The sequence below is a fragment of the Apodemus sylvaticus genome, chromosome 1, assembly GCF_947179515.1.
Source record: "Apodemus sylvaticus chromosome 1, mApoSyl1.1, whole genome shotgun sequence".
Classification (NCBI taxonomy): domain Eukaryota; kingdom Metazoa; phylum Chordata; class Mammalia; order Rodentia; family Muridae; genus Apodemus; species Apodemus sylvaticus.
In genome coordinates this window covers 3516328-3543625 of record NC_067472.1, presented here as the reverse complement: position 1 = coordinate 3543625, position 27298 = coordinate 3516328, and the positions used below count along the sequence as shown (strand labels likewise).

The following is a 27298-nucleotide window of genomic DNA, read 5'->3' as shown; positions in this document are numbered from 1 at the left end:
TCTCCATTCCTACATTTCTCTTCTCTTACTCTCCAGCCAAGCCCTCCTGACTCTGATCGTTTAACTCTCCCTACTTCACATTCTCTCCTTGGCCCCTCTCCCCTCCCTCCCCTCTTCTCCTGCCCTCTCCCCTCCTCTCCTGCCCTCTCCCCTCCTCTTCCCTCCCCTCCCCTCTCCTCTCCTCTCCTTTCCTCTCCTGCCCTCTCCCCTCCTCTCCTACCCTCTTTCCTTCTCTCCTACCCTCTCCCCTCCTCTCCCCTCCTCTCCCTTCTCTTCTCCTCTCCTGCCCTCTCCCCTCCTCTCCCCTCCCCTCTCCTCTCCCCTCCCCCTCCTCTTCTCTCCTCTCCCCTCTTCTCCTCTCCTTTGCACTCCCCTCCCCTCTCCTCTCCTCTCCTCTCCCCCTCATCTCCCCTCCCCTCCTCTCTCCTTTTCCTCTCTCCCTCCCCTCCCCTCCTCTCCTCTCCCCTCCCCTCCCCTCCTCTCCCCTCTCCTCTCCTTTCCCCCTCCCATCCTCTCCTCTCCCCTCCTCTCTCCTCCTCCCCTATCCTACTCTCCCCTCTTCTCCTTTGCCCCTCCTCTCCCCTCTTCTCCTCTGGCCCTCCCCTCCCCTTTCCTCTCCACCTCCCCTCCCCTCTCCTTTCCTCTCCAGCTCTCCTCTCCTCCCCTCCCGTCTCCTCTCCCCTCCCATCCCCTCTCCTCCTCTCCCCTCTCCTCCTTCCTTCCCCTCCCCTCCTCCCTTCCCCTCCCCTCCTTCCTTCCCCCTCCCCTCTCCTCTCTCCCCCTCCTCTCACCTCCCTCCTCCCTTCCCCTACGCTCTCCTCCTCCACCTCCTCCCCTTCCCTGCTTTCCCTCCTCCCCCTCCTCCCCTCCCCTCCTCCCCCTCCTCCCCTCCCCTCCTCCTCTCCCCTCCTCTCCTCCCCTCCTCTTCTCTCTCCCCTTCTGTACTCTCCCCTCCCCTCCCCTCTCCCCTCCCCTCCCCTCCTTTTTTCCCTTCCCCTCCCCTTTCCTCCTTCCCTCCTCCCTCCCTCTCTCTCTCTCTCTCTCTCTCTCTCTCTCTCTCTCTCTCTCTCTCTCTCTCTCTCTCTCTCTCTCTCTCTCTGTGTGTGTGTGTGTGTAGAGGGACCGGTGTTTAAGAGCACTGGTTTTACTTCCAGATGTCCTGGGCTGGATTCCCATCACTACCTGGCAACTCACAACCAAGTGTTCCTTCAGTTCCAGGGGATCCAATGTCTTCTTCTGGTCTCCAAGGGCACTTCACAAATACTGATAGCATAAAATAAAATTTTGAAAAAATGAAAACAAAATAAAAAGTATATAGCTTGCAAAATCTAAGACATTGACTGTGTAGTCCTTTTCTGAAGAGAAGATGTTTTCTCCTCTCAGTTATGTGGTATACTTGGCATGATTTGAGTTGTAGATACATTTCATGGTGTCATTTGGAGCTGCCTTTGTGAGGTCTGAGGACCTCGGCACAGGATGCGTGATGGTGTGTGGAAGAGAGTTTACATTTTTATGCCGTCTTTTCCTTTCGTGCCTAGACTTTAGTGGCATGCAGGATTCTCCCCCCCTCCTTTGGTCTCACTGTGTGCTTTGGTTTCACCATATGGATGCAGGTGACAGTGTCAGTTTATGTCCGTGACTCAGTTTCCCTCCTTTCATGGAAGATGGCAGCAGTTACATTTGCTGGTCTTGCTAGAGTTTGGAAGCCATGCCTGCTGATGCTTGCTGTGTGTCCTATGCAGAATACAGATGTGTCCTATGTAGAGTACAGATGTGTCCTATGTAGAGTAGAGTACAGATGTGTCCTATGTAGCGTAGAGTACAGATGTGTCCTATGTAGAGTAGAGTACAGATGTGTCCTATGCAGAGTTCAGATGTGTCCTATGTAGAGTACAGATGTGTCCTATGTAGAGTACAGATGTGTCCTATGTAGAGTACAGATGTTCTTCCAACTCAGTCTCTGCCTCGATTTTAGTCCAATCGAGGACAATTTCTTTAGTGACAACTTCTTTTTCCTTTAAAGATAAGCTATATATTGAAAAGGTTTATAGGTAATTTTTTTTTTGCCTCCAATTTCTGTGTAAACATGTTGGAAATTTACTAATAATGTCACAGAGATATTTTTAAGTGCCATACATCTGTTTATAGAGAGCCCATATTTTCAGAACTATGTGCTTTATTTGCATATCAAATGATGAATTTGTCATTATGTTTTATTTTGATTTTTTTTTTCTGTTTCCATAAATAAGGAGCCATCTGGGGTAGTTTTAGAATGTAGGCAAAATAAAATAGATGGATTCCCTTTAGTTTTATTTTTGTTCTTTATTTATGTCGATATTAGAACATTGACGTTCATCCTGGAAGAATTATACAGTGTGAAGTCATGCTACCTGTGGGTGCAGTCTGGTGCCAGTGTTGATTATAGCATGATGATAGGCATAAGGAGCACAACCTTTCGTTTTCTGGGTTTGATACAGCTCTTTACAGGAGGCCTTGTGCTTTGTAATTGGCAGTATGTTAGTTTTGACCGTACCAGTTGCCAGCACCCTCCCTTGCAACAGTTCCCCCTGCAGTTGGGTCTAAATCCTCTCATGTCTGCATGATGCACCCTCTTTATCAGATTCACTGTGACACACCAGCCATGTGTAGCTGGATCCGAGACACAGGCTTCGCGGCTGCCCTGGGCTTTTCTCTTTGTTCAGACAGGAAAGACTGACTGTGCCTTGGCCAGCTGTGGTATTTTAATTCCTCCAGATGTTGTTGGTCATACGTGTGCTTTCTGTTTATGTAGCTATCAGCACACCCAGATTGCTGCTCTTGTGGGAACATCCCCCCCTCTGCCTTTCAGTCATAACCTGTATGATGCGTTGGGTGTAAGAGCAAACGCACTCCTTTCACTCAGAAGCAGACGCTTCGACTTAGATAATGGTTTTCATGTGGTTTGAAATTTCACAAAGTACACTGGCCTGTTTCTTATTTTGGTTCTTCAGGCAATTCTTTATGTGTAGTGGATATTCATGCTTCTAACCTGAATGAACTAATTATGGATGAATTAATTATGTGTATGGCATGTCCCTACAAAACTTCCCCTTAATCACTTAAGCATGGTAATAGAAGTTCTACCAACGTAATGTTTTTATTAGGAAAGAACTCCAAATTGGTCATTGGTGTCTGGCGATGCGAAGAGATCTGCTGAGCTAAGTTTGCTGTCCCTAACCTTTTGAAAGGCGTGTTTGTGAACCTTAGGACATTTGAAAACAAAATCGTGATATTTTAAATATATTATTTTACACATTGGATTTTCTTTATTCCTAGCTTTTCGGTAATAGATTTTCTTGTTTTATAGATGGTTTAAAAAATGTCTTGTTATTTTGAGAGGAGACACCTTTATTCAAGTGAAAAGATTTCATGTGTTCATTTCAGTGAACATTCTGTTTTCTTTTTTTAAATAAAGACCCATTGCCAGATAATTTTCTATACTTATGGTTGGTTATTAAGTATAAGTAAAATATGTTTATGATATATTAAGAACTTACTATCCTTTATCAAAGTTATACTATCTGATCTCATCTTTATGTAATTTAATAGATAAAACATTCATAAGATTCTTTTATGATATATTAAAATATTCCTTATGACCTGTGATCTTTGTGTTTCACGCTTTCTGTAGCTCCTACACCTTATCAATAACGAGGTCACTTGTGATCTATGACATGATGTAGTCACTGTCATGTACGGCTGCTTTCAGCTGCCTGAGTTATAGATTTAAAAATTAGGGAATGTTCTTTGCCCCTCGATAGAATGTGATTTTAAAAGTAACTTCGGTTCTCAGGTAGCTTGTGCACACTCTTACTGCTGCTGGGTTCTTTGTGACACTGTTCACTGTCTCCTTTAGCTTGCCAGTGTAACGGACACAGCACCTGCATCAACAACAATGTCTGTGAGCAGTGTAAGAATCTCACCACTGGGAGGCAGTGCCAGGACTGCATGCCTGGGTACTACGGAGACCCAACCAATGGCGGCCAGTGCACAGGTAAATGCCTTCACGCATGTCAGTGTATATGTGCTAATCAAAAGAAAAAAATGAATTATTTTTCCTATCCGGCTTCAGTATATTTGAAGGTAGTATTTATTGATCGAATACCGTGAATTAGAAAAACTCTGCAAGATGCTTATTTTAAAATATTACTTTTTTACTTAAAATTGAATGCGTACTTATTGCAAGAAATGTAGTATAGTGTAAACAATCCCATGGATGAAGTGATCACTGCAGGGTTTTTTTTGATAGATTATTGACTTTTGGAATGAATAGTTGACTCTTATAGAAAGATGCCTAAAGACAGCTATTATTTCTCTTTGGATAGGGTGGCAGTTAAGGGAATGGGTTGGGTCTGAAATATCAATTCTGCCACTTTTTTATTTTATTCTAATTAATTAATTAATTAACTGATTCATTCATTAATTAATTTTTTGAGACAGGGTTTCTCTGTATAGCCCTGGCTATCCTGGAACTCACTCTGTAGATCAGGCTGGCCTCAAACTCAGAAATCCACCTGCCTCTGCCTTCCAAGTGCTGGGATTAAAGGTGTGCACCACCACTGCCCGGCGTATTTTAAACTTTTATTAATGATTAAAGGTGTGGGCCACCACTGCCTGGCACTGCCACTTTTTTAAAAACCCGTTTTGACTGGCTTCCTTCAATTATCATGGTGTTTTCTTTCTTTTCTTTTTTTCATTCTCATTGTCTCAAGAGCCCACGGCTTTTCTTTCCCAACCCCCTGTTCTTTTTTTTTTAAACCCCACCGAGTCCACACAGTACTGCAGTACTGGGACATCCAGTGGAGTATGGGCGACCTATCAGTGGCCACATTGACACAGACTGAGCATCCCTCAGCAGCCGTCTGTTACAGGGATCTCTTCAGCTAGGGGTAGGATCCATGGCCCTTACCCCATCCATTGTGGGGTCTTGATCCTGCACAGTTGTATGCGTGCAGCTACAGCTGCAGAGAGTTCATGCGTGTAGCCTTCCCTCCATGCGTGGAGAATCTGTGTGACAGCATCCCTCTGATACCACCCACTGGCTTCTATGGTCTTTCTGACCTCCTTTCTGTGGTGACACCTGAACCTGGAGGGGAGAGTATACACTGGAGATGTCCCAGTCAGGGGTGAGCACTACACAGTCTCTTAGCTCTGCAGTCTGACCAGCTGCGAGGCTCCGTGAGTTGCTGTATGCTGCAACAGGAAGGTTTTCTGATGAGAGTTGAGAGTTATGCTAATCTGCTGGTCTAATAGATTAGATATGTGTAGAGTGTGGGGCTTAATGCTATGCCCATTAAACAGAATGCTGGCAGTGAGTTCTTTCCTAGAGTCTATGACTCACACAGCTAATGGTTCTTGGCCCAGTTTGGGACCAGGAACGGATTCCGTTTTGTGGAGAGGGTCTTCAGTCTGATCAGTAAGTGTTTGGTGACTGTCCAGACATGTCAGGCCACTATTGCTCAGTGCATGCCTTGCTGTGCTGCTGGTGATCACTGCAGTTCACAGTGTTCACAGCCAAGTCACTGTCCATCACTTCCCCTCACCTCAGGTGTGTTCGCAGCTCCTCCTGGGTCTGTGAGAGCTAGCCAGGGGGGACACAGTTTCCAGATCGCTCGCTGCCTGTTTGATCCCTTGTGTCCCCATACCCCATGCATATGGTGTCCTTAGCAAGTGACTCACCGTCCAGTTCTGGAGGGCAATGAAGCTTTCCGCTGCACTTTGAGAGAACAGTGTTCCAGACTAAAGTAACAGCTGCAATCGGTGTCCTTAAAGGCATTTTCTAATGCATTTGAGAGAAAGAGGAAAACCCCGAAGGGGTCGATGAGGAGGATGTGGTGTGGAGAGCTGAGACCATGAGGAGGTCGCAGGGGTCTGTGGGAAACGGTGAGAACATCTGCGTGTGCTCTGTGTACAAGAACCACAGGCGCTCCTGAGTGAAGGGCTGGCGTATTTTTTAGGTAGACCCTCAAGATTTTGTTTCCTCTTGTGAACTGGTCCTTTGGCCTCTGGCCACCACCCTCCGTCTGTCTTTCCGTCTTCCAGCTTTTGGCCACCACCAAGTTGGTCCCTTGTATGAATAGAATCACAATTTGGGTTTGTTGCTGCTCAGCCAGTGTCATCCGGGTTCTCTCAAGCTACAGAGAGGCCATCTCTGCTCTTTAGGCTGAATGTCATTCTGCCGCTGTCTTTTTAAAAACTACATTTTATCAGTCTGGGCTGACTCTGACAGAGGCTTGAATTGTACCTCCCTTTTGGTTATTTTGAACCCTGCTGTGTATGTGGGGGCATCAACACCTGTTTTAGTCCCTGTACCATTATTTGTTTGTGGTATTGTTGTTCTGTGTCTGGAGAAGTTATTTCCCAGAGATTTGGTCCATTTTTAATGTGGGGCTTGTTTTATTGTTGTTCCTTCTTCCCAAATTGTAAGATATCTTTATATATTCAAAATAACAGGTCCTTATAATACCTTGATTATCAAATATTTGCTTCCACATTGTGGATTGTCTTATTTTAAAAAAAGCACAATGTTCCCAAAAATAGAAAAGTTTTGGAGGGTGAGAAAGATGGCTCAGTGGTTCGGAACACTCTCCTTTCAGGGTGGGCTCGCAGCCTCCAACTCTGCCTCCAGGGGGTCTGATACCATCTTTGGCCTCCAGGTACACCTGTACACACACACACACACACACACACACACAGATACACACAATCACACAAACGCACATACATACATAGACAAACATACACACACACACAGACACACACATGTACACACAGACACACACACGTATATACATACACACAAAGACACAAACACACACACATGTATACACACACACACATGTATACACACACACACACAAAAAGACACCCGCAGTCACACAGACACACACACAGACACACACATGCGCACACACAGGCACACACACACGCACACACATTCACACAGACACACACACACACACACAGACACACACAAACAGATATATACATTAAAATACTAAATCTTTAAAAGATAAAGTATAAAAATTTCTAATTTCTTAAACTATACTTAAATTTTTTGAAAAATCTCCCACATATTTTAATCATATTGATGAAGTCTACTTAATGTAGGTTTTCTTTTTTGTTATCAAAATATTTATTTTTACTTTTTTTTTAAAGATTTACTTATTTATTATATGTAAGTACACTGTAGCTGTTTTCAGACACCAGAAGAGGGCATCTGATCCCATTCCAGATGGTTGTGAGCCACCATGTGGTTGCTAGGACTTGAACTCAGGACCTCTGATAGAGCAGTCAGTGCTCTTAACCACTGAGCTATCTCTCCAGCCCTATTTATTTTTATCTTATATTTTGCCTGCGTCTATGTCAGTGTACCACATGTTTGCTGTGTCCCTGGTGGCCAGAAGAGGGTGTTAGACCCCTGGTACTGGTATTCCAGATAGTTGTTAGCTGCTGTATGGGTGCTGGGAATTGAACCAGCATCCTTTGGAAGGGCAGCCAGTGCTCTTACTCACCTAGTGTCTCTGTGGCCCTGTTGGCTGCACCTTGGGTGTCATGGATCAGAATGTATTGCCAAATGCATGTGACTATATAAACTTTTGCTGAAATAGGAAAAAGGAACATTTCACTCTTTATAATCAGTACAAAATGATTTAAATTGTTATGAAGGATTTTATATTTTCAACAGGCAGGGTGCTTTGAGAAATATGTTCCCCTTTGGGGATGGTATTCTGCTGTTGGATTTAAAACTAGTTTAATTATTCCATATTAATTTCTCTTAGTGACATATCACATCTGGCAAGCTAATTAATGCACAGTAAATAGAAAATTAAATGGGATGAAGGATTAATGCCTATCGTATTCCTTGTTGCAGACTTTTATGAAACTTTAAATAATCCTTGACTTTTTTTTTAGGTCCTAAAAAGTGGCAAGATTATGCCTTGCTGTGTGTGACTATATAGTGTCATGTGATATATAAAAATAAACTTTTTTAAATGTCCACATTCATTACCTAACTAATAAATGACATGTTACATTGATAAATTATGTAGTAATGACTAAAATTAAAATTTGAAAAGCCAGAAAGCGAACCTTTAGTGTCATTTTCTGGGAACTGAGCTTTGTGCCTCTAGGAGAGTGGTACCTGGAGAGACTCCTCAGAGGTTGAAAGCAGGCGCCATGCTTCTGGGGATCGGCCTTTGTGTTAAAGGCATTTGACCAGCTGAGGCGTCTGTTTGTCTGGTGTGTTGAGTGAGATTGTTTATAGGTGAAACAGTGTGTGCGTCTGCTGAGTGCTAACCCCAGTGCTAGCTGATACAGCAATACTGTGATTGTCAGTTCGCAGGTTAAAGCATGCTAGTAAGACTGAATGCCTACTAGGTGGGCATGGTGGCCATTCCTGTTATCCCAATACTTGGTGTCGCTAGCATAGGAGAATCATGTGTTCAAGGCTACACACTGCAAATGTGACTTATTTGCCAGATGTAGTTGTTGTTTTGGAGGCTTACTGATGAATAAACTCACCCTTTCTAGTTCTTTCTGAACTCCTGCTGGTTGGTTTAACTTAGATGTTTGGCCCAAGCTCCTCTCCAAGCTGACTGATTTGAACTGTCTTCTCTTGGTTTCTGACTGAATTGCTCTGCTTGGCAGACTCTGTCGATATATTCTAATGTTCTGGCTCCTTCTCATTCTCTGGTTCGTTCTGTCTTCACCTGCAACCTGTCTCTGTAAACCCGTCTCCTCTCTCCCTCTGCTCTCTTAAGTCCTCTCTTTCCTATGCTGTTCTCATGAGAGTTGGGTGTGTCCTATCTCTGACTCAGTCTGTCAAATCTTTCTCTGATTCCACACTTTGTCTGCCCCTCAATTAAATGTCATTTTTCAAACATGGCTGCTTCCTTCTACAAACTAACTTTACTTTCAATCTTAGGGATTAAAGGCATGTGATAAGGGTGTGTCTGTATTCCAGCCAGATCACACAGACCTAGATGGTCTTTGGATATGACCCTTGTTGCTGGATTAAAGTTCCTCTACATCTACATACTGTGATGTTCAAGGCAATTGTGAGTTAGGAAGAGAATACACTTTCTCAAAAAAAAAAAAAAAAACAAAAAAAAAAATAGGGATGGGACTTTAGGTGAAAGGTATAGTTTCTTCTTAGCATGACCAGGACTTGGGGTCTAATCCCCTGCAAATCATCCAAATATTGTATGGTTAAGACTTTTTCTATAGCAAAATGGTGATTTATTATTATAAAAATGTTACATTCAAAGAGCCTGGAGATTTTGCTGGACCTTAAGCTACAGGTAACAGTGTGCCTTGAGGTCATTTAACACTGTTGTCCTACTGTGAACTCAAGTCTGTTGTTCAACTCACTTTTAAGAAAACAATGTACAACCAACCTTGTTTGCCATGAATTTCCCATGCACTTAATTCATAACAGAAGCAAATGAATAGCTGTAAATTTTGTTTGTTTGTTTGTTTGTTTGTTTGTTTGAGACAGGGTTTCATTATGTTGCTCTGGCTGGACTCTATGTAGATCATGTTGTCTTCAAAGTTGTATTTGCCTCTTGAGAGCTGGATTAAAGTCATGTGCCGTTATGCCAAGGTACACAACTATAATCATAAAATAGTACCTTTAAATTCTTTGTGTGTGTTTATACACACACACACACACACACACAGACACACACACACAAATGCACGTGCACGCTATGATAGTAAATCCTGGAGGCAGAAAGCAGGTTGAAAGCATACCAGGAATATCCACTACACATGCTCAAGACAACATATGAATATTTCTCAATAGTTTTTGTTTGTTCTCTGGGATAGTTGGGGTCAGTTGGAGTTAGCGACTTTGTCCCCTGCAAAACTCTGTTAGAGATTTGTGTAAGTGTTCCTCAGCCTTTCCTTGTGTGATGCTTTCTATATTGTTCAAAAAACCACGTGCAATACTTCGTGTAGAGATCTGGACACAGAGGCAGGGACAGACAAGGCAGCATTTGGGTAGGCACAGATCCAGACTCATACAACAGATAGGCAGGATATAGATGAAGAAGGCACAGGAGGCGTGGAATTAAAATCTGGGCTCACTCTTGGCTGAACTTCTCCAAGGGGAAGTGCTTTTAAATTTATGTCCCTTAATGGAAACTTGACACATTGTGGGTACTCTGAAGTTACAGTTAATTTATTCAAACCAATGTATTCTTTTTTGGTATACATTTTAAATATGCTCTCCAAACTGATTTATAAATTGCAGTAGAAGAAAATAATGACCTTTTTCTTAGAGTAGGACAGCTCAGTGCACCCACAGACTACAGTGCCTTATAAAGAAGAATTATCTTTGAAATCATCAAATAGTGATTGAATGCTTATTAACTGCCAAAAGCATGTTATAACTTAAATTTACAAACATTGTGGGATACTGTCATTGTGTTATGAATAAATCAAATTATGAAGTAAAGGACAAAGAGATTTATTCTGATTGAATGATCTGGGAAAGTCCCACTCCAGAGTTAATTTAGTGGTCCCCTGATCGCTTGGGACATTGTTAATCTATACTTCAGTTTTCCACAGTCATTGCTAGCAGCATATATTTCATTATAATCCATTCTCATATACAACAGATAAGTAGGTTATTAACCATAAAATCGTTGTCCAGATTTTTCATGCTCACTTATTTGTAAAATATAAGTACAAAGAGAAAGTACTTTTCCAGTCTTGTATGACTAATATCTTTTCTTCCAGATCATATTCTTCTTGGATAAATTTATTATAAAATACTTAATGAGTAATTAATGTAATAAATTGATTACAATATACTTAATGGGTTGGTTGCTAAACCAAGTTAAATGCCAAATTGTATATGTATTTTTGCAGTTCTCATATAATGCTTGGGATAATTAGTGATTGTGAAAAGTTAATTATATATTAGGAATGCAGGAATCATTAGCAAAATGTTTTCTGTGAATACTTTGTAAGAATTAAACATTCTCTGATTGTACTATTAAAGAAACCTTTTCCCTCAAAGGCCTTTTTTAAAAAAAATTATTGGTTATTTAATTTATTTGTATTTCAGATGTTATCCCCCTTCCCAGTTTCCCCTCCGCAACCCCCCCCCCCCATCCCCTTCCACCTGCTTCTATGAGGAAGCTCCTCAACCCACCCACTCTCGCCTCACTGCCCTAGCATTCCTCTATGCTGGGGATCCCAGGACCAAGGGCCTCCTCCCCTCCTATTGATTCCAGACAAGGCCATCTGCTACATAAGCAGCTGGAGCCATGGGTCCTTCCATGTGTACTCTTTGGTTGGTGGTTTAGCCCCTGGGAGCTCTGGGGGGGGGGGTCTGGTTGGTTGATATTGTTGTTCTTCCCATGGGGTTGCAAACCCGTTCAGCTCCTTCAGTCCTTCCCATAACTCTGCATTGGGGTCCCCATGCTCAGTCCTAGGGTTGGCTACAAGCATTCGCATCTGTATCTGTAAGGCTCTTGCAGACCCGCTCAGGTGACAACCATAGCAGGCTCCTGTCTGCAAGCACTTCTTGGCATCCACAATAATGACTGGGTTTGGTGACTGCATATGGGATGGCCTTTCCTTTTGTCTCTGCTCCACACTTTGTCCTTGTATTTTCTTTAGACAGGATCAACTCTGGGTTAGAATTTTGAGAAGAGTGGGTGGCCCCATCCCTCAACTGGGGTCTATGCATAACCTCTCCATATAGTCTCTATAGGTTCTCTCTCCCTTTTGTTGGGTATTTCAGCTAATGTCATCTCTGTTGGGTCCTGGGAGGCTCTTGCTTTCCTGGCATCTGGGACTTTCTGTTGGCTACTCCCAGTTCCCCATCACCCGTTGCTACACACCTCTGTTCAATTTCCAGACCCTCTACATCTTCGCTGTCTCCTCCCACACCTGATCCTGCACCCCCTTTTTCCTCTCCCATCCTTAAAGGCTTTTTATATATAACATTAGTCATGGATTAAAAAATGCTTGAGTTTTATTAGCCATGAATAAATTTATGAGTTTTCTTGCTTATTTTTAATAGATTTAAAAAATATCTGTTCTTAGCCTTTCACAAAAGTACAGAAGATTTAATTGTTCATTGAGTGGACAGTCCGGGTTATTTAATTAGGTAGCTTGAGACTTGTTTAGCAGCTTTTGGTTGAACATTTAGAGCATTTCTGCACAAGTTTCAGTTACAAACTGATTCCAGTGACTTTATTATTTTTAGATGCTTTGACCTTTTTGACCTTGATGTTAGCAAATCCATATTTCTTTCTCCTCAATCCTTATATTCCATCTGAACGTGATTCTTTCTCCACCTGTTCGTGATGAGTATTCCCTGTTTTATAACTTGTTTCCCTTAATTAGAACGTTAGGTCTTTGTAATCCTTCCTCTGCTGTTGCTGTTACGTGTTGCAGATTATTTGACGTGGTGGAGCGTCTCATTCGGTCTTTTTCATGCAAAGATCGATCTGCCACACATAATCACACACAATCTCTTCAATTGTAACTGCCCCTTTATACTTCCTTTGTAGGAAAAGAGAGACAGTTTTACTTTGAATGTGATTCAAGAAGAGGTTTCCTTTTTTTATTTCTGAAGTTTCCAGTGTCTAAAATTGTTAAAGGAGTAACTACTTCAAAGTTCTTTAAAAATACATTCCAGGAGTTTCTATGGTGCAATCCCAACTAACTTTTTGCTCTACCATACACATCTTTTGTCCTCTGTATTTCATATTTCCCATAAGCAAGCTTCCTGCCTCATCTTTAAACTTATTTCATACTTTTGGTCATTTTTTAAATACCGAGAACATTGCTAAGCACTTTGCCTAGATGTCTGTTTAATTGTATTTTATAATGCAAATAATTAGCATGACTATTTTACAGATAAATAAAGAATATTTCTAAAGTATTTTTGTTTGTTTTTTAAAAATTATCAATGACCCGGAAGACGGTACCAACAAGTAAATAAATTCATTTCTGTGCTTGGAAGGGAACGTCAGCAACATGGAAGGAATGCTTAGCAAAGTGGACAAGAAAATTAGCAATTTGCATGAAGAGTTATGGGAACATGAAAATAGCAACTCAGCAAGGAACATCTATGTGCTCGTATGTGCACGCTGTGCTGCCCAGCTCCCATCTGAGCATGCCCAGGTTCCTATGTGCATGCTCTGTTGTTGCCCAGCTCCTGCCTAAGCGCGCCCAGGTTTCCAATCCCGGCGTCCACAGCCAGCTCTCTACAGAATAGTGTCTTTTAGCGGGTTCGTCAGCAGTCAGATATGTACTCTTAGCCCGCAGCTGAGAGGAATGAGATGAGTATCAACAGCAGTCTTGCCTGCTGTGGCTTGGATCAGAGAAGCCTTTGACAGCAGCACAAGAGGCGGCTCTTCCCTCTTCTGTGCCCGTGTAGCTCCCTCCCAAAGAGATGTGGAGCTGAGTGAGGTTCCGGGTGTCTCAGGAGCTGGTTGGTCAAGGCTGGCAAGACTGGAGGAGCCTATTGCGATTCTGAAGGAGAGGATTTTTAATTATGTGTCTGTTATGCTTTTTCCTTATGTAGAATTTTACCACATTAGGTATCTAATCGGTAATAAACCTAAGATATTTCATTAAACATGATTAGCATGGAAGACTACGAAAAAAATTAAATTGGCATGACCTCCAGAAACTGTTGTCATGTGTTCGTGACAGACAGGAGCAGAAAATGGCTGCCTACTGTGACTGCTTGGATTTTGTTTCTACGGTGTGTTCTGTGTATGCAGCTGGTGTGGGTGACCTTGCTATTGGTTTTTTCTCCATTGTTTAGTTTTGCTTATAAGTTGCCTCTGCAGCTTTATATTTTTGGGGACAGAAATACCATGTGACTGAGTCATGTCCCCCTAGTGTATATCCGGGCTATAAAATCACTGCCAAATAAAATTTCCCAAATTAAAGGCCACAGCATGATGATGTCATAGGTGCTTACTCAGCACAAAACAATGGCCTCAGATGCTGACAACACAGAATAATATGAAAACTGCCGTGAAGTATAAATTTTAAACAATTGCATTTAAGGTGCATTTGTGCTATTTTACTCAGAAGTATAATACCACAGGGGAATTCTTGCAAAATGAGCTCCATACAAGATATATCAATGCGTGTGGGTTTTTTTCTTGTTTTAGAAATTATTAAAGTTGCTATACAATGATAATTCTTTAAGGAAAATCTGCAAGAATAACTATTACAATGTTTTCCCAGAATGGATAAATAAAATCCAAGCTTTAAAATATTAATATGCATTGATTTTGGTGTTCCTTGGAATATGCCTCAGTATTTGTCCGAAATTGTTCGGATTATCGTTAAACTAGGTGATTGTGTGTTCATTCATTATTTAAACAGTCACATATTAACAATAAATCTTAGTGTTCCTTTATTCCTTGATGATATTCTTTATTTTTATTTAACTTTTTATTGATTCTTTGTTAATTTCACATCATAACCCCCACTCATACTCATCTCCTCTTCCTTTTGTACCTCTGCCCTTACAGCCTCCCCCGCTCCAAAAAAAAATTTGTGGAAGCTGTAGAGTGTCATAGTGTGTCCCACAGTACACCCTTTTGTCCATACATCTTTACTTGCAGATGTTCATTGCCGTGAGTCATTGGTCTGCTTCCGGACGTCTGGTTTCTGCTTTATCTAATACTGGATCTTTACTGGGACTCCTCTTAAATACCCTGTTGTTGCCCTGAGTCATGGAGATCCTGCAGTTAGCGATCTGCAGGACCGGCCCCTTCATGCACTCCTCCTGACCATAGATCAGCCGCCATAGATTGGGAAGATGCTTGGCTGGACCAGTTCAAAGCCAGATCTGGGTCTGGGTGGTACAAGAGCTGGTCAGCTCACCAGTTCTCTGCACATGCACCACTAGGGGGAGCGCTTCAGCAGGGCCCCTGCCAGGCTGGCTCACCTAGGGCCACAGTGGGCAAGGGGCGGAGCCTGGTCTTCTGCTCCCTAGCCTCTGCTCTCCTGTGTCCCAGGCCCGCAGGGCTAACCCCCAAGCAGCTGACCAGGCAAGGCGCAGGGCCCTCTTTCTCCTGAGCGCTGCAGCCAGCGAGGGCCAGGGGCATATTTTTTATTTCTTGTTTCACACCTTATCTTTCATTTGTGGAAATCTCAAATCTTATGTTCTCATTAAAGGAAAGTTTGAAGACTTATTTGTATGACTTTATGAATAAAATTTCAAGAATAATTCAGTCTGTATAGATAATGGATTTCTAATCGCCATGGCAACCAGGGAGAAAGTAGAGAGTTGGACAATAGGGGAAGGACTGACAGTGGGAAATGCGTTTTAAAAATTTTTTTTGGAGAGGGAGTGATAAAAGTTCTGTCAAATAAGACTGCAATCATGAGGGCCTGTTTCTGTATACACACACACACACACACACACACACACACCACTGAATTGTGTCATATTAAAAACACAACTTCTGTCATGTCTTTGTATATCTTAGTAAGGCTAAGTTAAAAGTATTGGTTTGACCACATCATAAAATGTTATAAGATATTAAACATTTTGCTGATTGTCTTTGGAAAACAGACTATTGATATAATAGTTAACACATTCTTTCCAGGAACAGGCATAAAGTAAATTGGGATCTTCCCAATTATCTGGTATTTATTAAAAGATTCACTTACACATTTTATTCATTAAGTCATACAAATAAGCCTGCCCACTCCATCGTAAGTAGGCTCTATTTCCTCTTTTTGCTTTTTATAATAATGTATTCCCTCTACCCCCAAGTCTTTCACTTTCAACTTTCCCAGACAAGGCTTTGTCTTCAAGCCTCTCTGTGTTGGTAAAATGTCACCACCCAGTGTCTCAGGGTCACTATTGCTGTGATATAAAACTCCATGACAAAAGCAACCTAGAGGGAAAGTACTTAATTGGCTTACACTTCCACATCACTATTCATCACTGAAGGAAGTCAGGACAGGAACTCGAGCAGGGCAGGAACTCAGAGGCAGGAGCTGATGCAGGGGTGCTGCTTATTAGCTGTTCCCCATGGCTTACTCAGCCTGCTTCCTTATAGAACATAGGAGCACCAGCCCAGGGGTGGCACCACCCATACTGGTCTGGGTCCTCCTATCACTAATTAAGAAAATGCGCAGGCTGCAGAGATGGCTCAGCGGTTAAGAGTTAAGAGTACTGACTGTTCTTCTGGAGGTTCTGAGTTCAAATCCCAGCAACCACAGGGTGGCTCACAACCATCTGTAACAAGATCTGATGCCCTCTTCTGGAGTGTCTAAAGACAGCTACAGTGTACTTACATATAATAAATAAATGAATCTTAAAAAAAAGAAAAGAAAATGCCCTATAGCTGGATTGTATGGATTCATTTTCTCTATTGAGTTTCTTTTCTCTCAGATGACTCTAGCTTGTGTCACATTGACATACACTAGCCAACACACCCACTTTCCTGTCCCACACCCATGCTTCCTGTACTCACTCCACCAAAAGAAGCCCTTTTCTCCTTTAAGTTACTTTTGGTTATGATATGTTATCACAAGCATAGAAAGATAATTCACGAAGACATCTAGTACAGGAAAAGAAAGAGTGGAAAGAAGAAAGGAAGGAAGGACAGAATACTCCATCAATCTTTAGATATTTGCCTGACGAGAGATACCACCAATAAAATAAAAGAACTATAAATTACAGGAGTTTTTTTTGCAAATCATGTATCTTACTTATATCTAGAATATAAACAACAATTTAATTCAACAATGAGAAGATGAATTTCCTAGTTAAACGAATTTATTCATGGATTTGGATCAACATTATTTCAGAGAAAACATACTGGTAAGCGCGGAAGAAGTCACTGTATTCATAGTTAGTGAAGTAAATGCAAGTGATATCTTGTTTCAGATCTGATTCATGGTTCTAATTAAAATGCAGACAATAACCAGAATGAATGAGAATGCAGAGAAACTGGAACTTGGATGGATGAGTAGTGGAAATAGTGATGCATACAGCTGTCCTCCGAATGTCTGTGTGTCAATCAAAACAGCCAAGTAGAAGGACAGAGCCAGTCTAGTTCTAGACAGGGAGAAAAAGAGAAATACAATGTATCTTCCGACAATATATCCATGTGAGTGCTTATAATACTATTCGCAACAATTAAGTAACTGAAAGACATCTCAGCTGTCTACTCGCTAATAATGATTTGGTAATAAAACGTAACACTCTTCATCCGTGATTGAGCTCAAATCCGATGAATCTTTAAAATGTCTTAGTACAAGAAAAATCATGTACTTCCTTGAACTTTTTGTTTTGGGATCCTTTAAGCCCTAAGTTTAGGCATCTTGCTCATTGGACCCGTTTCCGTGGCTGGTGTGCAGGACCCCCACACATGCTGCCTTCCGCCTGGCTAGCCGCCTCAGCTCCTGAGTGGGTTGACTGGGATCCTCCTTCCCACTCCCCAGGATTCTGTCACTCTATCAATGCTGTCTGAACGTACTGTTGTTGCTCTACAGTGGTGTTTAAAGTTGGGATAGCTGATTTCATCCTTCAAGACCCTTTCACATTGTCCTTTGTCATTGTAATCGAGTTTGAGAATCAGCTTGTCAATTTGTACAAGGTAGCCAGCTAGGTTTCCCATGGGGATTGTGTCCTCTGTCTGTCAGCTGGGTAACTGGCTTTCTCAGCCGTGAGCTGATATTTCTTTCACTCTATCTATACTGTCTTTAGTTTTCTTTCAACAGTATTTTATAGTCTTCAGGATACCTGTTTGATACCTTTCTGAGATTATTTCTTAAGGATTTCGTTACTCTTAATTTCCCCCACTCTGTGTCTCTCTCTGTCTCTCCTGCTTTCTCTGTATGTGTGATGCACTTATGTGCATGAATGTGGAATCCAGCAGACAGCTTCATGTGCGCTCCCCAAGGAGCCATCCAACTTGTTTCTTGAGACAGCGTTTTTCAGTGTCTTGGAACTTGACACATAAGCCAGGCCGTCTGGCCACCTCTCTCCAGTGAATCCACCTGACTTTCCTTTTACAAACAGGACCCTGTGTGTGTGTTTGTTTTTGTTCTTTATTGTGGGTTTTGTGAATCAAACTGAGGCTATGCTTGGTAGCACACATGTTATCGAGGTAGCTACAGCCCCAGCATTTTAATGCTCGTTTATAGTGGGATTATTTCTTATATTTTCATTTTCATTGCTAGTTACAGAAATATGGCAGATCTTTGGGCAGGGCTAGCCAGGCCTCACTAACCACCCTGAAGTTAGATAAGGTTTATTATTTTTGGGGGGGGGGGCTATAGGGGTCAACTTCTAGACCTTACGCCTGCTAAGCAAATACCATACTACCAGATGCCACCCCTAGAGTCTGTGCAAGACTTCTGCACACTGATCTTCCACATGTATCTTTGCTTATGAGATTTTTTTCCAAAATACTTTTTAGGAGACTACTTCCTTGAATAGAAATGGTAATGAACTTGTAACCAGCCTCAGCTTTATGCTTGTTTTCCTATTTGACTGACTTTATTATTTTTTGTTTGTCTTGATTTGAATGTGACATACAAGATGGAAATAAATGATGTAATGGAGAGCCAAGACTTCTTGAGTTTAGGAGAAGGCATGATGCTATAAGGTCTAGGTTTTAAAAATGCAGTTTATGTTTAGTGAATTCCTTCTATTTCTGATTTACTGATTCTTAAAGGATATATTTTTAGAATTTCATACGTGAAATGTGTTTTGACTGAATCTATTTTCTATAGCTGCTTCAGTGTTCACCATCTTCCTGACACTCTTTTGAAGCCCAAAAGAGTCCCTGGGTCCTGCCGGGGGCAGCATCCCTAAACGTTGACACTGTCATCCTTAGTAACCGTCAAGTATGCTTGCTCCTTAGCTGGTGCCGGGACTGTGCGGCCCACATTTGGCTGGTGTGATCTTGTGCAGGTCATGTGTGTCACAGCTTCCGTGATCACACGTGTGGTGTCCTGTGATGATCAGGAGACAGTTTCACAGAAGTCCCATACCTTCTTGCTGTTCTAGTCTTCCCACCTGTGTCTTTCTTTATGACCCCCGTGCCTCTGTCAGGCTGTGGTAGGAAGTAGATATCCCAGTTAGGCCTGATGAGATTTGTTTGGACAAGAGTTTCACGACATGACATTGGCTAGCCTGACTTGGGATTTGCTCTGTAGATCAGAATAGCCTCAAACTCACAGTTATCTGCCTCCTTGTATTTCAGTAGTGTTGGAATTAAAGGCATATGTCATTAATCATGAAAGAATGTAGGTTTTCTCAAATGGTATTTCTGATTTATTGAATTAATATTATTTTTTATTGGCCAGTATGATGTAACAGTACTGATATTTGACTATTAAGCTGTTTTACTCTCTCTCTCTCTTTTTAAAAGATTTTTTATTTTATGCTTATGAATAGATTGTTGCTGTCTTTAGACACACCAGAAGGCATCAGATCCCTTTACAGATGGTTGTGAGCCACCATGTGGTTGCTGGGAATTGAACTCAGGACCTCTGGAAGAGCAGTTAGTTCTTTTAACCACTGAGCCATCTCTCCTGCCCTGTGTCATTCTCTCTTGATAAAAATCCTTCATGGTCATGTGAGACCTTACAGATGTTCCCAGATTTCCACTTCTAATTTGTTGAGATTTTTTGCATGTATGCTCATAAGATGTATTTTCAGTATTTGCATTTCCTTGTAGCTTTTAATTTATTACTCTGACTAATCTGTCACAGTTGTGATATCTCTGTCTGTGACATTAATCCCAGAGGTCAGAGACAAGTGCTGCACTAAGTACCCGGGTGGTACCATTGTTAGCAGTGACTAGTGACCACCATGCTCATTACTAGTGCTGATGCCAGTCGGTGCTGCCTTTGTTGAAAATAGCCTGATTGGTCCTGGAACTCGCTCTGTAGACCAGGCTGGCCTCAACTGAGAGATACACCTGCCTCTGCCTTCCAAGTGCCAGGATTAAAGGTGTGTGCTGCCATGCCACCACCACTGCCTGCCTGGCAAGTTAAGTGTTCTAAATTGCAATATCTCATTTAATTCTCTCGAGTCCTTAGAACTAAATACTGCTACTCTCTACTTATAGGTGCTGAAACCAAACTGGAGAGTTTCAGTAAATTGTTTAAAGTTATATAATTAGCGACTGTTGATGCGTGTTTGACATTAAATCATTGTGCTCTGGGGTTCTTGCTCTTTATGTGTTACCCATGAGTGTTCTGATCCAGTCACCTTCTCAAAGCCATATCCACTCTTTATGTAGCTAAGGATAACTTTGTCTGCCAGTCTGCCCGCCTTCCCTCCACATGTGGGAACCGGAGGTGTGGACCATGTGTTCCCCTCCCACATGCTGGGATTGGAGGTGTGTGCCATGCTTTTCCCATGTATTGGGATTAGAGGTGTGCATCTTGTATTTCCCATGTGCTGGGATTGGAGGTGTGCACCATGTGTTCCCCTCCCACATGCTGGGTTTGAAGGTGTGCACCATGCATCTCCCATGTGCTGGGATTGGAGGTGTTCACCACTACACTGCTACCTTTTTAACCACTTTTTCACTGATGGTGTGTCAGATCACAAATAGAAACACAAAGGAGAATTAGAGAACTACTTAGGTACATGGAAGATAGAAGACACTGGGGGAGTTAAAGAGTTTTGCAAAGTTTTTCAAGTCACATAGATAACTTTACCTTCTTATGATTAAAAATAACACATGGCATGAGGAAACAGCCCCATTAAATAAGATAATAACTGTAGTACTTAATAGATACTATGTTGTTTTGACTTCTGTCTTGATACTATGTTGTTTTGACTTACAGCTTGCACCTGTGGTGGCCATGCAAATGTCTGTCACCTGCACACAGGAAAGTGTTTCTGCACAACCAAGGGGATAAAAGGTGACCAGTGCCAGCTGTGAGTACTAACTATTGTTTCTGTAGCTTTCAGGGACTTTGTGCCTAAAACTAATTTTTATGTTTTATTTTTGAATGTTAGCATTATGTCAGCTAAGCTTATAGTATTGTAAGCTATTTTCAATTTTAGGATATGTGCTGCCGAAGCGATCACTGTAAGCTGTTGTCAGTTGCGTATTATCAATTCTTTTGAAAAACATAAATGTTTAAAGATGGCAGTTAGAGAGGCTGTGAAGCCGAGCCTGCAGAACCGGCCGACAGGAATCCTGTTTCTGAAACTTGCCAGGCAGGCAGCGGTGGTGCCATGGCAGCACCACACTTGACCTGGGTTCTGCGAGCCCACAGTCAGGTCACTGCTGAACCACCTAGCCACCAGCCTCCCTTTTCTCTTAGATTGTTCATTACGCAGAAACCAGTAGTTTGCTCTCAGTACTTTGAGTGATTTTCTTGTGACATTTAGTTATTTTTAGTATTATTACCTTACAAACGTGACTTTAAAGGGCAATACATTAAATTATTTTCTTTTCTTAATTTTGTTCATGTACATATTAAAATCAAATTTGTATGGTTTAATATCAACTGGTACAAATAAATGCCCAGTTTTCATGTATACTTATAATTTGAGAAAAATCATGTTTCCATTATATGAATTATGTAATTATCAGAGGAAAATTAATAAAGAACTCCCTAAATTATAAATACCTAAAAATTCTTATTTGACATCATTGACCAGGCTTCAAGTTCAGAGAAGCCGGGGAGTCCCTTAGGTGAGAACCCTGTAGCTAAAGTGAAGCCAAAGCCTTAGGTCTTATGTTGGTTCCATTAGGCCACACTGGCCTGACTAGAATGAGCTAACCCAAGGCTTACACGCTATGTTAGAGGGGTGCCTGAGATATCCCAACAGTAATGTGTGTTCTGAGTTGAGCCAACTTTATTGTCATGAGCTGGTGAATCTGTACAGGTCCCATAAGTGGAAGAGTTTAAGACTTTTTCACAGGAGCCCTAACTATACATGTGCTTTCCTGCCTTCAGGCCCCATCATATTATGCACCAGGTGATAAGCATCATTATGTCATTATAGGAATGAAGGTGACATCTGTAGAGATGAGTTACAGCATTATAGGCAAAAGGAAAAATCTTAGTTGCAACTAAGATTTTTAATCCATGATTATGAACTGAAAGTAATTATTACAGTTTTCTGTAAGTGACTTAAATATATAGGTCTATAATGGTTACGTCTTTTGTGATTGCACGTTAAGGACATGCTTTTGTTCTTAGACAAAAGAGAGTGGCATTTTTATTTATGTATGAGCTGATAGATTACAGGTCAGACATACATATTTTATCTAGAATACATATGTCTGAATGACAAAAATATATTTTGCTTTTGGTTTAATTTCTGAACTTTTATAAAGAGGAGCTGGAATAACAATTTATGAAGAACACTTTTGTCTGATTTTGTTTCTGCACGCAGTAGCTTCTTCTCTCATACAATTCATCCTGACCACATCTAGCCCTTTCTCCATTCCTCAGCCCCTACCCCCATAACCCTGTTTCCCTTAAGAAAATGGCAGGTCTACAATAAAACAAGGCAATAGCGCTCATATCAGGACTGGACAAGGCAACCCAGTACAAGGAATATAGTCCCAAGGAGCAGGCAAAAGAGTCAGAGACACTCCTGTTTCAACTGCACTCACCAGAAGTCCCTGAATCCCAGTTGTCTCCCCCTCCCTCCCACACTCTGACCCTCTTCTCCCACAGCCTGATCCTTCCTGCTCTCATCCTCACCTGTGCCCTGTTTACTGGCAAAATCTCTTTCCCCTTCCCTGGGAGATCCATGCATCCCACCTGGAGTCCTCCTCTTTACACAACTTCTCTGGGTCAGTGGATTGTAGCTTGGTCACCCTTGTGAATTGTCTAACAAGAGAAAAGCTTTGTAAACTATAAATCCTTGAGTTAATTGAAACTCAAAAAGCCTGTAAACAATGACAAAATCCACCCAAACAACCAAATAACCAACCAACCAACCAAACAAACAAACAAACAAATAAACAAACAAAACCTCCTAAAGGAGAGAAAAAGGCAAGAGTCTGCATATGTGCAGCGGCAGCTCTGGCTTCCATGGAATGAATTAGCTGGTTGAGGTCCTTCCCTACTAGTTTGGAGCATCGAGAGCAGTAGGAATAGATAGCATTTGAAATTTCCTCTTCTCAGAGAGGCTCCCAAACCTCCTACGTGGATACTACTGGTTTCTAATAGAAAAAAAAAAGAGATGATTTATTTTTTCTTCTCCTTTTTCAACGACAGGCTCTTGGTGTGTAGTGCTGGCTGGCCTGTAACTCACTACATAGACCAGGCTAGCCTAGCACTCACAAAGATCCTGAGTTCTCACTGCCTCTTCCTCCCAGTGTGGAGAGGAAGGCCTGAGGCTCCACATTCAGCTTGAAAGTGGAGAAGAGTTAAGACAACATTCTCTGTGGAATAAACTGTGGAAGGGAATGACCTTCATGGTGGGCAAAGCAATAATGATTATGATTGAAATATCCCTTTAGCTAGCCTCGGTTACATAGCCAGTCTTGGCTGCGCCTTCTCTCTAACAATGGAGTATCCAGAACCAAAGCATGAAACCTAGTAGTCATACTGTAATGATCATGACAGTTCTCAGTCTAACATTCCAAGAGAAGTGGTACTGAGAATGGTAATTTTAAAGATCAAAGCACTTACTGAACTCCACAGATGGGTCTCCATAGAAGAAATACAAATGGCCAACACCTCAGCCTTCAGGGACATGTCAGAGTCCAGCTCACTCCAGGCAAGGTTGCTGTCACTGAAGATGACATCGCAGCTGTTCTGTTCTTGGTTTGTACCTGAAGGACTAAATTACTCTACCTGCCATGAGGATGTAAACCTGAACATCCTTGTGTATCTGTTCGCAGATCACAGTATCTAGGAAATGGAGCCAGCCGGATGAATGGCTAAATAAAATACGATACATATACCCAATGGGAATTTACGCAGCCATAAAGAAAAGGAAACCATGACATTTAAAGGAAAGTAGATACAACTAGAAATCATTATGCTCAGAGAAATAAGCCAGACTCAGAAAGACAGAACTTCCTTGGACTGTTTGATGGGTGCTACCTGAATTTTAAATTATGTGTGCATGTATTACTATATGTTTATGGCTATTGGTTTTCTTGATGATTGAAAAGCTAGCCATTTCTTCCCACTTACAATCAGGCAATGTAAGACAGTTAATGCTGAAATGTATGGTTGGTACTCAACCAGAAGAGGAGAGGACACTTCTGGGAGTCAGTGCTCCTCTTCCACCATGGGCTCCAGGCATTGAGCTGAGGTTGGCAGGCTTGCCCAGCTGGTGTTTTTACCCAAGATACCATGCTGCAGGCACAAGAGGGGATTTGTCCATCATTTTCTGCTTTGTCGTTAAGGCCACCTGCCATTGCTCCCTATGACAGTAAACACAACCAGGTCCCTCTCAGTCTTCCATGGAGGGGGATACCATCTGAGTTACTTGTTATTCACACTGGTTTTAGGTAACAGAACTTCGTGATGAGATAGAATTGGATGGCTGTCAACACTATGGCTGTCAACACTATATGGCGTGCTAGAGTAATCACCAAGATTCGTAGCTGGTCAGTCGGGATCAGTTGGAGAAGCAGTAGCGATTACACAGAAATATTGACTCTTTTTTTTTTTAAATTTTTTTATTCGATATAATTTATTTACATTTCAAATGATTTCCCTTTTCTAGCCCCCCCACTCCCCGAAAGTCCCATAAGCCCCTTTCTCTTCCCCTGTCCTCCCACCCACCCCTTCCCACTTCCCCGTTCTGGTTTTGCCGAATACTGTTTCACTGAGTCTTTCCAGAACCAGGGGCCACTCCTCCTTTCTTCTTGTACCTCATTTGATGTGTGGATTATGTTTTGGGTATTCCAGTTTTCTAGGTTAATATCCACTTATTAGTGAGTGCATACCATGATTCACCTTTTGAGTCTGGGTTACCTCACTTAGTATGATATTCTCTAGCTCCATCCATTTGCCTAAGAATTTCATGAATTCATTGTTTCTAATGGCTGAATAGTACTCCATTGTGTAGATATACCACATTTTTTGCATCCACTCTTCTGTTGAGGGATACCTGGGTTCTTTCCAGCATCTGGCAATTATAAATAGGGCTGCTATGAACATAGTAGAGCATGTATCCTTATTACATGGTGGGAAGTCTTCTGGGTATATGCCCAGGAGTGGTATAGCAGGATCTTCTGGAAGTGAGGTGCCCAGTTTTCGGAGGAACCTCCAGACTGCTTTCCAGAGTGGTTGTACCAATTTGCAACCCCACCAGCAGTGGAGGAGTGTTCCTCTTTCTCCACACCCTCTCCAACACCTGCTGTCTCCTGAATTTTTAATCTTAGCCATTCTGACTGGTGTAAGATGAAATCTTTGGATTGTTTTGATTTGCATTTCTCTAATGACTAATGAAGCTGAGCATTTTTTAAGATGCTTCTCCGCCATCCGAAGTTCTTCAGGTGAGAATTCTTTGTTTAACTCTGTACCCCATTTTTTAATAGGGTTGTTCGGTTTTCTGGAGTCTAACTTCTTGAGTTCTTTATATATATTGGATATTAGCCCTCTATCTGATGTAGGATTGAGAAACTTGAAGCAATCCCACTGAAATCAGGGACCAGAAAAGGCTGCCCCCTTTCTCCTTATCTTTTCAATATTGTACTTGAGGTACTAGCTCGGGCAATTCGACAACATAAGGAGGTCAAAGGGATACAAATTGGTAAGGAAGAAGTCAAACTATCATTATTTGCAGACGACATGATCGTCTACCTAAGTGACCCAAAGAACTCCACTAGAGAGCTCCTACAGCTGATAAACAACTTCAGCAAAGTGGCAGGTTATAAAATCAACTCAAGCAAATCAGTGGCCTTCCTATACTCAAAGGATAAGCAGGCTGAGAAAGAAATTAGGGAAATGACCCCCTTCACAATAGCCACAAACAGTATAAAGTATCTTGGGGTGACTCTTACCAAACATGTGAAAGATCTGTATGACAAGAACTTCAAGACTCTGAAGAAGGAAATGGAAGAAGACCTCAAAAAATGGGAAAACCTCCCATGCTCATGGATCGGGAGAATCAATATAGTTAAAATGGCCATTTTGCCTAAAGCACTGTACAGATTCAATGCAATACCCATCAAAATCCCAACTCAATTCTTCACAGAGTTAGAAAGAGCAATTATCAAATTCATCTGGAACAACAAAAAACCCAGGATAGCTAAAACTATTCTCAGCAACAAAAGAAAATCTGGGGGAATCAGTATCCCTGACCTCAAGCAATACTACAGAGCAATAGTGTTAAAAACTGCATGGTATTGGTACAGTGACAGGCAGGAGGATCAATGGAACAGGATTGAAGATCCAGAAATGAACCCACACACCTATGGCCACTTGATCCTCGACAAAGAGGCTGAAAACATCCAATGAAAAAAAGATAGCCTTTTCAACAAATGGTGCTGGTTCAACTGGAGGTCAGCATGCAGAAGAATGCGAATTGATCCATCCTTGTCTCCTTGTACTAAGCTCAAATCCAAATGGATCAAGGACCTCCACATAAAGCCAGACACTCTGAAGCTAATAGAAAAGAAACTGGGGAAGACCCTTGAGGACATCGGTACAGGGAGAAAGTTTCTGAACAGAACACCAATAGCGTATGCTCTAAGAGCAAGAATTGACAAATGGGACCTCATAAAATTACAAAGTTTCTGTAAGGCAAAGGACACCATCAAGAGGACAAATTGGCAACCAACAAATTGGGAAATATTGACTCTTGATTATTGTGGGGCTGGGTACCAGTGGAGGAGACCCAGCGGGGGAAGGGGGGTGTGCGAGTCTTGGGCGGGTTTTCGCATGGGGAGAGTTCCCACACGTGGGCCAATCCTTGTTTTTTTTGGGGGGGGTCGTCTGACTGAGGGGGCTCAGGCACCATGTCGGGGCACCAGATGTGGGACTGGGTATCTGTGGAGGAGACCCGGTCAGGGGGTGCAAGTCCTGGGTCCAGTCTGGTGGCTGGGGATGCTAAGAGGCCTGTTCCATTGCTCCAGCACAGCGGGTTTAGATGGACGGAGAGACAGCCCATGATTTTAAAGCTTTATTATAAAAGAATAGAGTGAGAGAGGGGAGGTATGGACGTAGAATCTAGCCACAGCCACGTGGAAAGAAGGGGAACAGGGGGTAAAGGGAATTGGGAGAGAGGGGAAGCAGGGGACAAGAGACAGAGAGAGAGAGAGAGAGAGAGAGAGAGAGAGAGAGAGAGAGAGAGAGAGAG

General features: G+C 42.1%; 1 protein-coding gene across 2 annotated transcripts in view; it reads left to right on the top strand.

Annotated features, from left to right (window-relative positions):
• Positions 1 to 27298, top strand: part of Atrnl1 (attractin like 1) — a 531270-nt gene that overhangs the window by 97765 nt on the left and 406207 nt on the right. For both annotated transcript variants that reach the window (XM_052182687.1, XM_052182678.1), the window contains exons 19-20: positions 3896 to 4033; positions 20854 to 20947. In XM_052182687.1, coding sequence (XP_052038647.1) covers positions 3896 to 4033; positions 20854 to 20947 — 232 coding nt within the window. The remainder of the gene's footprint in view (positions 1 to 3895; positions 4034 to 20853; positions 20948 to 27298) is intronic.